Consider the following 18,712-nt stretch of genomic DNA (forward strand, 5'->3'; position numbering starts at 1 on the left):
ACGCACCCCAAGTTTAGGAGAGAATTTTAAGGAAAAAAACTTTTAGGAGGGAAGTTTAAGGAAAAGAAACTTACATTAAAATGCCCATCAATGCAGCCTCATCAGTGTCCATCTGCAGCCTTGTTAGTGTCATTGCAGCCTTTTCAGTGTCAGTGCAGCCTTGTCAGTGCAGCCTTGTCAGTGCAGCCTTTGCCCCTGTGCAGCCTTGTCAGTGCAGCCTTTGCCCCTGTGCAGCCTTGTCAGTGCAGCCTTGTCAGTGCAGCCTTGTCCCCAGTGCAGTCTTGTCAGTGCAGCCTTGTCCCCAGTGCAGCCTTGTCAGTGCAGTCTTGTCAGTGCAGCCTTGTCCCCAGTGCAGCCTTGTCAGTGCAGCCTTGTCCCCAGTGCAGCCTTGTCAGTGCAGCCTTGTCCCCAGTGCAGCCTTGTCAGTGCAGCCTTGTCCCCAGTGCAGCCTTGTCAGCGCAGCCTTGTCCCCAGTGCAGCCTTGTCCCCAGTGCAGCCTTGTCAGTGCAGCCTTGTCCCCAGTGCAGTCTTGTCAGTGCAGCCTTGTCCCCAGTGCAGTCTTGTCAGTGCAGCCTTGTCCCCAGTGCAGCCTTGTCAGTGCAGCCTTGTCCCCAGTGCAGCCTTGTCAGTGCAGCCTTGTCCCCAGTGCAGCCTTGCCAGTGCAGCCTTGTCCCCAGTGTCCATGTCTACTGCCTGCCGCCGCCATACACATGCTAGTAGTTTTAAATATGGCGCCGCAGAGTTTGGAGGGACTCGGCGCCGGCGGAACTGAACGAACGCCGCCGAGATACACATACCCGAGTGTATTCGGCTCTTTCCGGCGCCGCTCACAGTCCCGCCCAGTCCCGCCCTATGATGGACATAACACAGGTCCAATGGCGGGACTGGGAGTGACTGTGAGCGTCGCCAGAAAGAGCCGAATACACTCGAGTATGTGTATCTCGGCTCTGTGATTTCGGCGGCGATCGTTTAGCACCGCCAAGTCCCTCCAAACTCCGCGGCGCCATATTTAAAACTACTCGCTATGTGAATGTCGGCGGCGATCGCCGACATTCACATAGCGATAGCGGGGATCAGCGTATAACACGCACCCACGACTTTCCCCTGATTTTAAGGGGAAAAAAGTGCGTGTTATACGCCGATAAATATGGTAAAGAGATGTAAGCTATTGGCTACTGCCCCGTTTATAGTCCCGACGTACGTGTTTTACCTCACCGCGTTCAGAACGATCGGATTGTCCGACAAGTTTGTGTGACCGTGTGTATGCAAGACAAGTTTGAGCCAACATCCGTAGGAAAAAATCCTAGGATTTTGTTGTCGGAATGCCCGAACAAAGTCCGACCGTGTGTACGGGGCTTTAGGCTCCATGCACGCTGGGCTTAAAAAAATGTCTGTTCTCTTAGGAGTAAAAAAACGCTCATATAGAGCATTTTTTGTAAAAAGTTTAGACGAGTTTAGAAGAGTTTTAAGTTTTTTCTGCCAGTGAGCTCCAATCAGAAACGCGATCCAGAAGGTTTTTATTTTTTCCTGCCTCTAAACGTTGATCTAAAAATATGCCTGTAAACGTCCTAATGTGTATGGACACATAGGATAACATTGAGCTGCTTCTACAGGTAGAACACAAAACTCCTGTAGAAGCAACGTCTTTTAAGCCAGTGTGCATGGAGCCTTAAGCCTCCTAACACGAAATTAGCAGAAGGGGCCCAAAGGGTGGCGCTCAGGAGCTGAAATTCCTCGTAATACGTCTAGTACGTCACTACGTTCGTGTTTGTTGGCCGACAATTGTGTACCGTTGGTATACAAGACAAGATCCAGGCACACGTCCTGAAGACAAAAATCTGACGCTCGGTTGGCCAACAATTGGATCGGGTGTACGAGGCTTTAGAATGTATTACAGCTAAAAAAACTCCTCTTCACACATACTACTTCTGGGGTTTTTTTCCAGGCAGAAAACACCCCTGCCACTAAAACGTAGATAAAAGCCTATGTGTGCATGGACATATCATAACAGATTTGCTGAGAAGACTTACTTGTCAATGAAACAATGGTGCAGTAGAAAGATTGGATCATTGCTGGAGATTGGAACCTCACCCATCGTCCCTCCAAAGAAGTTATGGACCAAGTTATGCATGGTAGTCTGAAACTCCCCATCACTTGCATTTAGAAAACCTTCAAAGATAATATAACAAGGTTATAGACCTCTGGTTACATTTCTATTAGAGCTCCCATATCTTTCTATTTTTTCCCTAATAGGTCTGTAGGTACCACAAGCTAATGTTGAGTTTGGCAAATTAAAATATTAAAAATCCCCCCCACCCCAAAGCTCCTTGTCCCCATGTTGATGGGGACAAGGGTCTCTGTTCCGACAATCCTGGGCTGTGGTTGTGGGAATCTGTGAGCGGGGGGACTTATCGGAATCTGGAAGCCCCCTTTAAAAAGGGGGCCCCAGATCTTGCCCCCCCCCATGTGAATGAGCATGGCCTACATTGTATCCCTACTCATTCACCAAAAAAGTGTCAATAATAAAAAAAAACACAGTTTATTAAAAAAAAATTAAAACAAATGTCCCCCCGATGTAGATCCATCATCAATCTGGCACCACCGTCGAACCCAAAACCAACAGAAAAATAAAGATCCACCCGCAAGGAAGGCTGACCGCTGAATGCCGCTTGACAGTTCTTAAATAGGTAAGGGGTGCGGGCACCTGGTGTCATCGACTCTGCATACACCGGTTGGCGACGTCACAAGGGAGTGGGGCCACTAGGTGATGTCACCAGATGGCCTCGCCCCTTACATATTTAGGAACTGTCAAACAGTGGGGCAGGCATTCGCCGGTTAGCCCTCCTTGCAGGCGGAGCATTTTTTTTTTTACAGGTGCTCGGGCGTCGTGACACTGGAGCTACATCGGGCGACATTGTTTTTTATGTTTTATTTTTTTAATAAAGGAATTGTAAAAAACTGCCTCTTGTCATTATTTATTTTTGACTCTTTTCTTTGGTGAATGAGTAGGAGTACAATGTACCCCATACTCATTCACATAGTGGGTGCTGGGATCCGGTGGCCACTTTGCTTAAGGGGGCTTCCAAATTCTGATAAGCCCCCTGCCGCAGACCCCTGCAACCACCGCCCAGGGTTGTCGGGAGAGGCCCATGCTGAGGGCATGTGGCCTGGTTAGGTTCAGGAGGTGGGGGGCCCTCGCTCTTCCCCCCCCTTTCCTGGCCTGCCGGGCTGCATGCTCAAATAAGGGTCTGGTATGGATTTTGGTGTTGGGTTCCACTTCCTTTTTTTTTCTTTTTTTTTTATATTGCTGGAAATAGCTTGCAGCAGCGAAGTCTGTTTAAATGTTATTTTTTTTTTTCTTAGGAAATATCATTATTGCTGCAGAAGGTTCTATACACGGTACAGATGTGGCACTTTACAGGCAGACTAAGGGGACCCACCAGGCACTGTATTTAACCACTTGCCTACCGGGCACTAATCCCTCCTTCCCACCAAGGCCATTTTTCAGCTTTCAGCGCTGTCACACTTTGACAATTAATACAATAAAACAGTGCAGCGCTAAACTAAAAGTCTATTGACACAGTCCCTTTAAGATAGAATCAGTTGTAGGTAGGAAAACAGTTCTCCACTGTGATGATAAAGGTGCTCAAAAATATTCCATGCAGTGCTACGCATCCGTGATACCACCACCGGCCAGCCAAACCGCTCACCTCAGCAAATGGACCCCTGAACTAACAGATAGGTCAAACCAGCATGTACCACGCTAGGTGGAAGGGAATGGAGACTTGTCTGGAAAGATGGTCCCACGGTAGTGGAGATGGCACTCCAAATTGCAGATCATATCACATGTAATAAAAATGAAGATACATAATGCACACTGCGTGGCTAAAATAGATATCATTTATTAAAAATATAAGGTACTCACAAGCACAGCACTAAGCCATGATCTGCAATTTGGAGTGCCATCTCCACTACCGTGGGACCATCTTTCCAGACAAGTCTCCATTCCCTTCCACCTAGCGTGGTACATGCTGGTTTGACCTATCTGTTAGTTCAGGGGTCCATTTGCTGAGGTGAGGGGTTTGGCTGGCCGGTGGTGGTATCACGGATGCGTAGCACTGCATGGAATATTTTTGAGCACCTTTATCATCACAGTGGAGAACTGTTTTCCTACCTACAACTGATTCTATCTTAAAGGGACTGTGTCAATAGACTTTTAGTTTAGCGCTGCACTGTTTTATTGTATTATATGTTTCCGGAGGTTTTATATGTTTACCTTCAGTGCACAGCAGCTTATATTTCGTGTTAGTTTTATTTTTGCGCTGACTGTATTACTTTAACACTTTGACAATTGTCCTAGCAACATGGCGCGGCCACGATCGCCGCATTGCTCGCCCTGCGAGAGCCGCTCCACTTCGCCGTCATTTGACGGTGGGCGGGCAGCAAGCAGTTAAAGGAATTTTTCATTTTTATTGTTTCACTTAAAGCATCATTAACCACTTAGGGACCAGCTCACGACGATATACGTCGGTACTTTGAAGGGGGATATCGTCGTTATGGCAGCAGCTAGCTACCATAACTCCAGTATCCTCTTCAGTGAGTGGTCCGGTGTAAGATAAAAGTGGTCTCTGCAGCAAATTCGTCGCAAGGTCACTTTTATCGACGGCGGGAGAGGGCCCCCCTCCCAGCGCGCTCCGGTCCCCTACACCGCTTACCGGAAACGTCGGCAGCGGCGGAGGCGATCGGGTCCTTCTTGTGGCCTGACATGGAGAAGAGTGAGGGGAAGATGGCCCCCACCCATTTCCATATCATTGCAGGGCGGAAGCGATGTCAAAACATCACTTACGCCCATAGCTTTTTAAGGGCCATTTTTTTTTTCTTTTTTTAAATGACAACATTTTTTCTTATTGCATTTTAGTGTAAATATGAGATCTGAGTTCTTTTTGACCCCAGATCTCATATTTAAGAGGACCTGTCATGCTTTTTTCTATTACAAGGAATGTTTTTTAAAAAAAAAAAATAGTGTAAAAATGAAAAATAAAAGGCAAAAGAAATAAGAAAAAAAAATGTTTTAAACGCGCCCCGTCCCAACGAGCTTGCGTGCAGAAGCGAACCCATACGTGTGTAGCGCCCACATATGAAAACGATGTTCAAACTACACGTATGAGGTATTGCCGCAATCGGTAGAGCGAGAGCAATAATTCTAGCCCTAGACCTCCTCTGTCACTTAAAACATGCAACCTGTAGAATTTTTTAAATGTCGCCTATGGAGATTTTTAAGGGTAAAAGTTTGTCACCATTCCACGAGCGGGCGCAATTTTGAAGCGTGACATGTTGGGTATTAATTTACTCGGCGTAACATTATCTTTCACAATATTAAAAAAATTGGGCTAACTCTACCGCTGTCTTATTTTTTAATTCAAAAAAGTGTATTTTTTCCAAAAAAAGTGTGCTTGTAAGACCGCTGCGCAAATACGGTGTGACAGAAAGTATTGCAAGACCGCCATTTTATTCTCTAGGATGTTCGAAAAAAATGTATAATGTTTGGGGGTCCTAAGTAATTTTCTAGCAAAAAAAAAATGTTTTTAACTTGTAAACAACAAATCCCATAGACTTTAATAGAGTTCACGGCTCGGGCCAAACTTTTTCCCTTTCCGGGAGTTCTGGTGCGAACCGAACTGGGGGGTGTTCAGCCCATCTCTACCCCCTACTATTCCTTTTATATTGGCTTCTGAAAGTTACAAATGCAGCAATTTTGAAATCTGATGAAAGGTTTAGCACTGGGATACACATTTTAAAAGATTGATAAAATACATTTTAAACACGTTTTAAATGATAAGTAGTGTATTTTATATACAACTATATAGATCAGACCAAATGAAGGACAAATGAGAAAGAAAGAGGGACAGAGGGACTTTGTTCCAAATCTGGGACAGTCCTTCAAAATCAGGGACAGTTGGGAGCTATGGTCAGTGTTATGATTAATGAAAATGCCCACTTGGGCTGAACAGGCTCCTGCCTAAAGACACAATGTCTCTCTCACAGCTCCATGCTGCACTGGCCCATACCCTGACCTGGGCAGGGGACTTCTTGTCTCCCGGGTGGAACCCTGAATCACTGCCCGCCCCTTAACTATAAAGGCTGTGCTCACCTGTACAGTCAGGCTGCTGGTCTCCGGTAAGACATGGACATCGAAGTAGAGGCTTCTTCCCTCTTGAGACTCTTTAAAATCTCTGGACTCCAGGACCCAATCCAGCAATTCAGGAGTTACCAATCCTGGAGAAAAGTGTAAAGCCAGTTTTCTCAACTAAAAGTAACCATCCTGGAGTCCCTCACCCTGTATCAGTGAGAACCCTTTGTGGCATATAATTCTTCTAACACAGTGGCGGGGCACTACAATATCACAGTCCCTACTAGGATGATTCAATCGTTCTGTTTCTTATGGTGACCATTTTCACCTTAACAGGAACTGATGGGGAATCCAAAGTTCCTTAGTCGTAACCAAAACAGGAAGTGAGGGGGTATCGCCCAATGGGGGCACTGGATTTTGTCACAACTGTCTAAGAGGTTGTATCCCTGAGATTTACATTTGCCCTTACTTCCTGTTGTGTCTCCAGGACACAGGGGGGGGGGGGGATCTGTACAACATTACATTGTTTTAGCCAGATATACACTTTGAGGGGAAAAAAAAAGAATGTTACAGTACTGCTTGCCCACCTTCTAAGGCATTACGGAAGCTATGTTGTGCATATCTGTTGTAGGGAAAGCGGTCAAAGTGTTCCAAGTTCAAAGTGTCCTCTACTTCTTGGACGGTGGGTAGGCTACGGGCGTGAGGATTAGCTCCGGGCTTCCTGTGCAGTTTTTCCAACTGATTGAAGTCATCAGCGGCCAGGCAGTAAGAATCATCATAGTTGTACCCGCTGCAAATAGACTAAAAAATGGAAATATAAAAAGCCTTGTTAATACAGAAAGATAAATGCTGATTTTCAAAATGACATCATCAGTACTTCCTGTTGCTCTTCAGTTAGTGATGGGGAGAGTATTCGTCCAGGACTCATGTATTGATATGTGAACCCAGCCTATGTGATGGTTTGCCCCCTAGTGTGTGTGTGTGATGATCAAGTGCCAAGTTTTGGCCATATTTTATATATGCCATTCTGCAATCAACCGCATGCAAGGGGTGGGATTGAGCTTAGTTCTAATAGAAGAGCATAACAAGGACAGTGTTGGTTATTAATAACGGGGAAGGGATTCACAGGTGGTCGTCATTGGTAGAAAGGGGATTCCAGTTGGTCATAATTGGTGGAGAGGGGATTCACAGATCGTTATCAATAATGGGGAGGAGATTCAAGGTGGTCATCATTGGTGGAGAGGGGAGATTGACAGATGGTCATCAATGATAGGAAGGGAATTCAAGTTGGTCATCATTAGTGGAGAGGGGATTCACAGATGGTTATCAATGATAAGGAGGAGATTCAAGGTGGTCATCCTTGGTGGAGAGGGGATTTCAAGATGGTTATCAATGATAAGTGCTGATGATATGTTCAAAGGTTGAGAGACAATTCATATATGATATGAAAGGTCCACTTTAACATCTTCTCATAGAATATTAGCACTCTGATTACTTGGGAACAACAGGCAGAAATAACAATAATTTTTAGTTTAGACATGTGCAGAATGGAAAAATTTTGTATATATTCGTTATGTTACTAATTTTGTATATATTGTATATTGTGGAGAGACGACCCCATTTCACGGTGGGGATTACCACTTTCACCCTGGTTCTTGTAAACAGAGGCATGCTGATTGCACACCTGTGGGCTGGGTTCATAAACAGCCCAGGGATAGAGCTAAGGGCTCCCACTTGGAGACAGCTCCACCCAAGGAGACAGGAAGTCTCGCTGAGGAGTCAGGAGGATTCCGCCCTACAGATACGAGTCTGTGTGTGAGTGTTGGGAAGACACCCACGTTCTTTAGAGAGACTGCAGGTGGCAGTTTGAACCTTGGGTAAGCTAGGGGAGAGCTTGACCCAAGCATACAGGTGTGTGGAAGAGACCTATGGCCTAGGCGTGATGCCTGAAGCAGCTGTGTCGTCAGTAGGTAAGCCAGGAGGCTGGATAACCATGATGCAATAATAGTATGTAGCACCCTGTAGCTTAGGCAGGGAGCTCCTCACAAATTTACTTGCCAGGGGTAGTTATCCTGGTTGATTGATACAGATCCATTGATTTCTCCCTAAGTTTGGCCTTATTGCTACTTTTCTCTTCTTCCACTAAGTGGCTGGGTACTTGGTGGTACTAAATATGAGAAGGGCAACCCAAGGTCAGGTTATGAGTATATGTGGTATCTCAGTCAATAGGCAGGGGTTTTCTTGAATCCCTTGGCCTGCTGGGAGCACCTATATATTTGGGTGGAGTCAGGTGATCTAGAGAGCAGTGCAGGGTTGGGATTGTGGCTTGCAGTCCAACCAAAAGTGATGGTTCTGTCGGCTGGAGAACCTGTCAGTGGTTGGAGGTGGAAGGGAAGCTGTCGCCACAAAGGGACCAACCACCTGATTACCAGGGACCACAGTGAGTAACTGAAGCAAGTACGGGAGCAGTATTCTCACCGAATGGGCACGATGGAGAATCGCGAAACTTCAGGCGGTGATCAAGTCAAGAGCCCAACCAGCGGAGGTGGTTCATTTTCTAACGAATTTCATATTTTTAGAACGATTCGAATTCGGATTTGTCGAAAAATGATCGACCGATTTGAATTGTGTGTGAAGAATAGCTAGTTGTTAAGCAGCCAGAAGCCAGCTGCTGCGTCCTTAACAACCGATGAGTCATCAGATGTCAGCGGGCTTCCCCACTGACAGCTGAACTGTAAACAAAACAATGCCGGCAATAGAAAGTTCCAGAAAAAATACAGCGTGGAGTCCCCCCCCCCCCCCAATCAATACCAGGCCCTTAGGGTCTGGTATGGATTCTAAGGGAAACACCACACCAAAATAAAATAAAAAAGTGTGGGGTCCCCTCAAAATCTATACCAGACCCTTATCCAAGCATGCAGCCCGGCAGGCCAGGAAAGGGGGCGAGCACCCCCCTCCTGAGCCATACCAGGTCACATGCCCTCAACATGGGGGGTGCTTTGGGGCAGGGGGTTTTGAAAAAACCTTAATTAATCTCCCAATGTAGATCCACCTCACGCCACCCGCCACACCGCCGAACCCAAAAAAAAGAAAAAGAAAACCTCCGGCCTCGTTGAACACTCCCCGCGGACTGCTTGCTCCTCCAACTGACATGTCCAATATATGTAAGGGGCGGGGCCACCTGGTGACCCCTCCCCATTGCGACGTCATCGACCCAGCATGTCCCTGGATGATGACGTCACAAGGGTGTGGGGTCTCCCACTGACATTATCGGGTGACTCCGTCCCTTAGCTATTTAAGAAATGTCAGACGGAGAAGCAGGCAGTCCATGGGAAGCATTTCTGGATGGATCTACATCGAGGGACATTGTTATTTATTTATTAAATCTCGTTTATTGTCTTTATTCACTTTTTACACATTTTTGGTGAAAGTGTAGGCCATACTCAGTCACAGGGAGTGGCCGAGATCTGGGGGCCCCCTAGTTAAAGGGGAATTCCAGATTCCGATAAGCCCCCTGCCCGCAGATCCCCACAACCCCCACAACCAACCTGTCAGGGTTGTGGGAATGAGGCTGTTGTACCCATCAACATGGGGACAAGGTGCTTAAGGGTGGGGGGGGCAAAGCCCCCCCCCATGTAGAGGACATGTTGCCTGGTATGGCTCGCCCCCCCTTTCCTGGCCTGCATGCTCGGATAAGGGTCCGGTATGGATTTTGGGGGGGCCCCACACTTTTTTTTTTTATTTTGGCACGGGGTTCCCCTTAGAATCCATACCAGACCCAAAGGGCTTGGTATTGATTGGGGGGGGACTCCACTCTGTTTTTTTCTGGAATTTTCTATTGTTTTGTATACACTTCAGCTGTCAGTGGGGAAGCCAGCTGACAGCTGATGAGTGATTGGTTGTTAAGGAGCTGCTTAACAACCAGCTATTCTTCACACAAAATTCGAATCGGTCAATCATTTTTCGACCCTTCCGAATTCCAATAATTTTGAAAATTTGGAATTCGTTGGAAAACGAATAAACAAAATGAATTTTAACGAATTTCAACAAAATTCATTACTATTTAATTCGGATATTCGGATACATCCAAATCTCTGAATAGCCAAAAATTCATCCGAATTTGTATTTGGACCGAAACGAATTGCACATGTCTAAATATTTTTTTAGTAGACATGGAAAAGGTTAAAGTCCCTGTTAGCTTTTTTTAATATTGTCCACGTTTCTGTTCCAAATTTCCCCTCACTTCCTATCGGATGAAATTGTTTTCAACCCAACAAAGTTAGAGGAAATCTTTCTAACGAAGCCCAAGAGAGCAGGAAAAAACCAGACAGAATTTCGAATCCCTCCCTACTTTTGGCTGCACTTACACTGTATACCTAATGTTAAAAATAGTAATAGTTTCCCATTTACCTTCCAAAAAGCAAAATAGGAGTATTGACTGAGAAACCCTTGCTCGTCATTATCTCCGAGGAAGTCATTGGTGCAAATTGAGCAGTTTTGTTCTCCTCTCCAGTCCCAATAAGGAAGGGCAAAATTTTCATCCCCCGTCATGAGCTGAATTTGTCTCTCCAGGAAGAGGAGACCCAGACGATGCCAACCAGGAAAAGCTGGACCTTGATGGGCGTAGTTTGTGCTATCATCAAAGGTCCCATTCTTTAGAATTGGCTTTGTGGAGTAGTAATGGATCCAAGAAAAAACATCATAGATGGAGGCATCAACAAAACGGTAAGTGTCTTTGTGATGGCGGTCTCCGGTGTATAAGATGACAAAATCCTGACTTTTTGTGATTTTGGCCAGCGCCAAGTAGCTGAAAAATCTTTTCCTTTCGAGCAAAGAAAGTTCTCGAATTTCCTTCCGCACTATTGTGATTTTGCGATCACATTTTTCTCCGAAATACCCATACTTACAATCACCACAGCGGTAGCCACTGTAGTTTCCAAGGCACTCGCAGGCAGAGGTAAAGTAATACTTTGGCCAGTTCAGGCGATCATCATTGTATTGGGGCACATGGCCAGACTGATTAAAAACAGGCACAAAATCACGGCATATGCCACGACCTGATCTTAAGCCACAGGGGCTGAGGTCCGTCCAAAGTGGGCAACAGGAATCGCTCTTCGAAGCCGCCCCTGTGACACAGAACCGTGGGAACTGAGCTTGGACCAAATCATAGCAAAGGACAAGGAAAACACAAAAGACAATCATGACTTGCTGCAGAAAAATCAACACCTGGAGAGGGCAGTGGGGCCAGAGGATTTAGGAACTCAAGCCTAAATAAAAAAAAAAAAAGAAACTTGTTGTAAAATACAAGGACATTTAAAAACATGAAACTTTATGGGAAATGATAATGTACATTCAGCAAGTAGACCTTTCACATTTTTACCTCCTTTTTGTTCCGTATTTTGCTTATTCAAATGAAAAAAAAAATATATAATAATATGCGGCGCACAAAACAACAACATAAAAAATGTGTAAATCAAAATAAATACATAAAACTGTAATCTTGAATAATTCCTCTTATGTGTATCACTCAGTTCTCTGGGTGGCCTCTGATGCTGTTAAGGTGACGAAACACGTTGGTACACTACTATTGCTGAGTGAAACACAAAAAGCTCTGTACACATGTGATTGGGGAGGGTACCTTATCAGGAGTAGTACACGGATCAGCCATACCATTATGACCACTGACCTGTAAAGTGAACAACATTGATTATCTCATTACAATGATACCTGAAAGTGGGTGGGATATATTAGGCAGCAAGTAAACATGTTGCCCCTGAATTTGATGTGTTGAAAGCAGAAAAAATAGACAAGCATAAGGGTTCGAGGGAATTTGACAAGGGCCAAATTGCAATGGCTAGACGATGGGGTCAGAGCAACTACAAAACTGCACCACTTGAGGGATGTTCCCGGTCTGAAGTGGTCAGGACTAGGGATGAGCTTTGTGTTCGAGTCAAACCCATGTTCGACTCGAACATCATCTGTTCGCCCGTTCGCCGCATTGCGAATGATATGGGCCGTTCGCGCCAAATTTGCGTGGCGCGTCACGGCCCATAATTCACTGCGGCATCGCAGTGCATTGCTGGCTGATGATTGGCCAAGCATGCACTATGACCCGCATGCTTGGCCAATCATAGCGCCGTCTGAACAGAGAGCCGTAATTGGCCAAAGCCAAGGAGGCTTTGGCCAGTTATGGCTCAGGAGATTTAGTACACGCCCCACACTATATAAGGCCGCCTGCACGGCGGCCCTGTGTAGTGTGTTCCGGCGTTCATAGATAGAGAGAGAGAGACAGACCGTGTCATTTGATTTAAGTTAGATAGATTAGGCAGGACAGTCAGTCAGTTAGCTGCACTTACAGTGTATTGTGTATATATATATATGCATCCCAGGTGTTGTGTGTATATATATATATACACTGTATTCAGTTTAGCTAGATCCGTTCCTGTTATCTTGCTCCTGACAGGCAGGCTTGTGTTGTTACAGTATTTACAGCTACCTGAAGAAAATTGCTGGTGTTCTTTTGAGCCTATTAGTACCACAGTCAGGCAGCTAGACTATTTACAGTTAGTGTAGTGCGTCCTCCTCACAGTGTTCAGCTAAAGCTACAAGTTAGTTTAGTGTGACCTCTGCACAGTGTTCAGCTAAAGCTACAAGTTAGTGTAGTGCGTCCTCTGAACAGTGTTCAGCTAAAGCTACAAGTTAGTGTAGTGCACAGTGTTCAGCTAAAGCTACAAGTTAGTGTAGTGCCTCCTCCTCACAGTGTTCAGCTAAAGCTACAAGTTAGTGTAGTGCGTCCTCCTCACAGTGTTCAGCTAAAACTACAAGTTAGTGTAGTGCGACCTCTGCACAGTGTTCAGCTAAAGCTACAAGTTAGTGTAGTGCGTCCTCCTCACAGTGTTCAGCTAAAGCTACAAGTTAGTGTAGTGCGACCTCTGCACAGTGTTCAGCTAAAGCTACAAGTTAGTGTAGTGCGTCCTCCTCACAGTGTTCAGCTAAAGCTACAAGTTAGTGTAGTGCATCCTCCGCACAGTGTTCAGCAAAAACTACAAGTTAGTGTAGTGCGTCCTCTGCACAGTGTTTAGCTAAAGCTACAAGTTAGTGTAGTGCGTCCTCCTCACAGTGTTTAGCTAAAGCTAAAAGTTAGTGTAGTGCGACCTCTGCACAGTGTTCAGCTAAAGCTACAAGTTAGTGTTAAAAAAACAAAGAATCCCCCTAATGGGGCTTTAATGCAGCCAGTAGTATATAAAGAGCAAAATACAAAAAAGGTGTTGTGATGGCTATTTTAATTTTGTTAATACAGCAAGTACTGACAACAAAGGTTTGGGACATGAACTTAAATCCAAAGGTGAAAAATAGGAAACAATGCCAATAACAGAGGACAGTGTACATTAAAATTACATCACAGGCAACAGTAATACAATAGCACAAAGATGTTGATTGTGTGAGATACTGACGCGTTTCGACCCCAATGGGTCTTCTTCAGAGGATAGATATGTATAAAAACTGTAAAAATGTAAACATGTGTCAAGCAATTTCAAGCCAAGAAAAAAAGAAAAAGAATATATAAACAGTTCCATATGGTGTATCTTTACCAGTCACGATGTACTCGATGGTTACAGGTGGCCATAATGTGAAGTAGTATCCCTCTTAATATATCCCCGATATCCTAGCGGGTGGGCCAGTCACAAGGGGAGCGAGTGCCACACACACGTCTTACAAGGAATCACACACTGTGTGTGCAGCTAAAGCTACAAGTTAGTGTAGTGCGTCCTTCTCACAGTGTTCAGCTAAAGCTACAAGTTAGTGTAGTGCGTCCTCTGCACAGTGTTCAGCTAAAGCTACAAGTTAGTGTAGTGTGTCCTCCTCACAGTGTTCAGCTAAAGCTACAAGTTAGTGTAGTGCGTCCTCTGAACAGTATTCAGCTAAAGCTACAAGTTAGTGTAGTGCGACCTCTGCACAGTGTTCAGCTAAAGCTACCTGTAGAAGGTTGGTGGTGTTTTTCTGATCCTATCACTACCGCAGGCAGCTAAATAAGCTACAAGTTAGTTTTTTGCGACCTCTGCACAGTGTTCAGCTAAAGCTACCTGTAGAAGGTTGGTGGTGTTTTCCTGATCCTTTCACTACCGCAGGCAGCTAAATAAGCTACAAGTTAGTTTTTTGCGACCTCTGCACAGTGCTCAGCTAAAGCTACCTGTAGAAGGTTGGTGGTGTTTTCCTGATCCTATCACTACCGCAGGCAGCTAAATAGGCTACAAGGTAGTTTTTTGCGACCACTGCACAGTGTTCAGCTAAAGCTACCTGTAGAAGGTTGGTGGTGTTCTCATACTACAGGCAGGCAGTTGATTTTGCTAGCTGCAGTATCAGTATATATATATATATATATATATATATATATCTGTTTCTGGACAACGTGTTGCTGAGGCTTCGGTCAGTCAAAGAACGAGCGGTATAGAAGGTGGCCGTCTGACCGATGCGTTCAGACAATTTTTTAGTCCGCAGCCCCAAGGTATGATCGGTTCCAGCAACCATCGCCAGCGTCTGTTTTACATGGTGCAGGAATACCTAAGGGCAAGATCTGACTTGGACACCTTTCCCACCGAAAATCCTCTGGGTTACTGGGTCTTGAGGATGGATCACTGGGCAGAGCTTTCACAGTATGCAATTGAGCTACTGGCCTGTCCTGCATCCAGCGTTCTTTCGGAACGCACATTCAGTGCTGCTGGAGGCTTTGTAACCGATCACAGGGTGCGTCTGTCCACCGACTCGGTCGATCGACTGACCTTCATAAAAATGAATCAGTCTTGGATCACCACCAGCTACCAAACACCTGATGCTGATGTAACCGAATAATTTTTTTTGAAATGTCATATCCCTTCAAAGACTGCCTATGCTGATGCTGAGTGACTATCCTGTTATGCTGAGTAATTATCCTCTTCTCCCTCAATGATCACGCTGATAGCTTGTAAGAACATTTTTGGTTCTGGGCGCCGCCACCAGTGCCTAGGGCCAAATTTTTCAGCCCCTGTTTAACAGGGGCGTGTAATTACAATTTTTGATGCAATACTTTGCAGCAGAGCTCATTCCTGCGTTCCAACTAGAGTATCTGTGAGGGGTGTTGTGGCACCAGCACCAGTGCCTAAGGCCCAATTTTTCAGCCCCTTTTAAACAGGGACATGTAATTAGAATTCTTGATCTAATATTTCACAGCAGGGTCCGTTTCTGCGCCCACCAAGAGTAACTGTGAGGACTTACAGTGTTGTGCCACCAGCACCACCACCACCAAAGGCACAATTTTTCCGCCCCTGTTCAACAGGGGCATGTAATTACAATTCTTGATCTAATATTTCACAGCAGGGCCCTGTGAGGGCTTACAGTGTTGAGGCCACAACAACACCTAAGGCCCAAATTTCTGCTGAGTATATAGGGCAGGCCCCTACTTTCAAACATCCAATTTACAAACTACTCCTACTTGCAAACGGAAGGAGACAACAGGAAGTGAGATGAAATCTACCCCTAGGAAGGGAAATTCTCTCCTGTAAAAGTTAATATGGGAAAAACTTTTCTCTTTTCCACTGATGCTTTATCACCAATCCTTGTTTCACTAAAAACCCCAAATTTTCAAAAAACATTTGTCATTGGGACAAATTGTGACAGGGTAATGAGTGGTCAAGGCCAGGGCTGGATTTTCCACAAGGCCAGCGAGGCCAGGCCTCGGAGCGGTAGTGGTGCAGAGGCGGCGCCGCTCCTGCGGCGACTTCTCAGCTTTCACGGCCGCCCCCCCCCGCACTAACATACATAGCCCCCGGGACGCGCCTGGGTCCAGGAGGAGGCGGTAATGTCACTGCGTGGCTGCGCTGGGCACTGGGAGATCCACGCTGAGCCGCTTGCTCTGTGTAAATGGGCGGGCGGCTCTTCTATCATGGATCTGCCTGCCTGCAGGGCTGTCTGAGTGGTGGACATGGACGGTGAATGTTGGGGCCCGGGATGAGTATACTCGCACACTACAGGACAGGTAAGACTGAGCAGCAACAATTTGAATGTCAGGTAGGTCAGTCATGTATGTCAGTAGTCAGGTCAGTCATGTATGTCAGGTAGGTCAGTCATGTATGTCAGGTAGGTCAGTCATGTATGTCTGTAGTCAGGTCAGTCATGTATGTCTGTAGTCAGGTCAGTCATGTATGTCAGGTAGGTCAGTCATGTATGTCAGGTAGGTCAGTCATACATGTCAGTAGGTAGGTCAGTCATGTATGTCAGTAGTTAGGTCAGTCATGTATGTCAATAGTCATGTCAGTCATGTATGTCAGGTAGGTCAGTCATGTATGCCAGTAGGTAGGTCAGTCATGTATGTCAGTAGTCAGGTCAGTCATGTATGTTAGGTAGGTCAGTCATGTATGTCAGAAGGTAGGTCAGTCATGTATGTCAGTAGGTAGGTCAGTTATGTATGTCAGTAGTCAGGTCAGTCATGTATGTCAGTCGGTAAATAAAGTATAATATAATGATTTGTGCAACAGGTCCATTAAAGGGGTTGTAAAGGCAATTTTTTTATTCTTTTTTTTATTAACATACATGTTATACTTACCTCCACTGTGCAGCTCGTTTTGCACAGAGTGGCCCCAAACCTGGTCTTCTGGCATCCCTCGGCGCCTGTCTCGGCTCCTCCCCGCAAGAACTAACCCCCTTCATGCGAGCTCCCTTGCATATGGGTTAGTTCTTGCGGGCGCGCTCCCGTGATACAGCTGGCTGCTATAGCCCCTCACTGTATCACTCGGCCCTGCCCCCTGGCGTGCCACATCATTGGATGTGATTGACAGCAGCACGAGCCAATGCCGGCGCTGCTTTCAATCCATCCACTCTAGCCAATCAACTGCCAGGCTGAGTGGTGAAGAGGACGTCGGGGGCGAGCACAGCAGGTGAAAATTGTAGAGAGTTTCTGCTATAATCTTTAAAAGCATTTTCTGCATTACAGAGTATTTTCAGTCTGTACAATTAAAGCCAGTTATTTTCAGTGTTCTCGTGTGGGGAGATATTTTTTTAATTGATCTATTGTAGCAGTCATCGATAAAGGATGAGAATGGTGGTGTGTGTGTGTGGGGTGGGGGGGCAGGGGCGGCATTGAAGGACCCAGCCTTGGGGCGGCAAAGGGAGTAAATCCAGGCCTGGTCAAGGCTCATTCATGCATGTGGGGAGGTAAGGCTCATTGATGGAGGTGGGGAGGGAAGGCTCATTGATGGAGGTTAGGGATGAGCTTTGTGTTCGAGTTGAACCCATGTTCGTCTCGAACATCGTCTGTTCGCCGAATTGTGAACGATATGGGCCGTTCACGCCAAATTCGTGTGGCTTGTCACGGCCCATAATTCACTGCAGCATCGCAGTGCATTGCTGGCTGATAATTGGCCAAGCATGCACTATGACCCGCATGCTTGGCCAATCACAGCGCCGTCTGAACAGAGAGCCGTAATTGGCCAAAGCCAAGGAGGCTTTGGCCAATTATGGCTCAGGGGATTTAGTACAGGCCCCACACTATATAAGGCCGCCTGCACGGCGGCCCTGTGTAGTGTGTGTTCCGGCGTTCATAGATAGAGAGAGAGAGAGAGACAGACAGTGTCATTTGATTTGAGTTAGATAGATTAGGCAGAACAGTCAGTCAGTTAGCTGCACTTACAGTGTATTGTGTATATATATGCATCCCAGGTGTTGCATATATATATATACACTGTATTCAGTTTAGCTAGATCCGTTCCTGTTATCTTCTTACTGACAGGCAGGCTTGTCTTGTTACAGTATTTACAGCTACCTGAAGAAAATTGCTGGTGTTCTTTTGATCCTATTAGTACCACAGTCAGGCAGCTAGACTATTTGCAGTTAGTGCAGTGCACCCTGCTCACAGTGTTCAGCTAAACCTACAAGTTAGTGGGGTGCGTCCTGCTCACAGTGTTCAGCTAAACCTAAAAGTTAGTGGGGTGCGTCCTGCTCACAGTGTTCAGCTAAACCTACAAGTTAGTGGGGTGCGTCCTGCTCACAGTGTTCAGATAAACCTACAAGTTAGTGGGGTGCATCCTGCTCACAGTGTTCAGCTAAACCTACAAGTTAGTACGGTGCGTCCACCTCACAGTGTTCAGCTAAACCTACAAGTTAGTGCGGTGCGTCCTGCTCACAGTGTTCAGCTAAAACTACAAGTTAGTGCTGTGCGTCCTGCTCACAGTGTTCAGCTAAACCTACAAGTTAGTGTAGTGAGACCTCTGCAAAGTGTTCATCTAAAGCTACAAGTTAGTGCAGTGCGTCCTGCTCACAGTGTTCAGCTAGATCCGTTCCTGTTATCTTCTTACTGACAGGCAGGCTTGTCTTGTTACAGTATTTACAGCTACCTGAAGAAAATTGCTGGTGTTCTTTTGATCCTATTAGTACCACAGTCAGGCAGCTAGACTATGTATAAGTTAATGCAGTGCGTCCTGCTCACAGTGTTCAGCTAAACCTACAAGTTAGTGGGGTGCGTCCTGCTCACAGTGTTCAGCTAAACCTACAAGTTAGTGGGGTGCGTCCTGCTCACAGTGTTCAGCTAAACCTACAAGTTAGTGGGGTGCG

The 18,712-nt window shown here is 45.9% G+C and overlaps 1 protein-coding gene across 2 annotated transcripts in view; it reads right to left on the bottom strand.

Moving 5' to 3' along the window:
- The window catches only part of LOC141117648 (tyrosinase-like), a 45,894-nt gene that overhangs the window by 6,923 nt on the left and 20,259 nt on the right, over nucleotides 1-18,712 (bottom strand). Inside the window, exons 2-5 of one of the 2 annotated variants that reach the window (XM_073610607.1) lie at nucleotides 10,541-11,397; nucleotides 6,718-6,931; nucleotides 6,152-6,276; nucleotides 2,146-2,169 (exon numbers count right to left, since the gene is read on the bottom strand). In XM_073610607.1, coding sequence (XP_073466708.1) covers nucleotides 2,161-2,169; nucleotides 6,152-6,276; nucleotides 6,718-6,931; nucleotides 10,541-11,332 — 1,140 coding nt within the window. In that variant the 5' untranslated portion in view covers nucleotides 11,333-11,397 and the 3' untranslated portion in view covers nucleotides 2,146-2,160. Of the gene's footprint in view, nucleotides 1-2,030; nucleotides 2,170-6,151; nucleotides 6,277-6,717; nucleotides 6,932-10,540; nucleotides 11,398-18,712 lie in introns of those variants that run through there. The other variant, XM_073610606.1, reaches the window with a different exon arrangement.

This window comes from Aquarana catesbeiana, linkage group LG13 (assembly GCF_042186555.1).
Source record: "Aquarana catesbeiana isolate 2022-GZ linkage group LG13, ASM4218655v1, whole genome shotgun sequence".
Classification (NCBI taxonomy): Eukaryota; Metazoa; Chordata; class Amphibia; order Anura; family Ranidae; genus Aquarana; species Aquarana catesbeiana.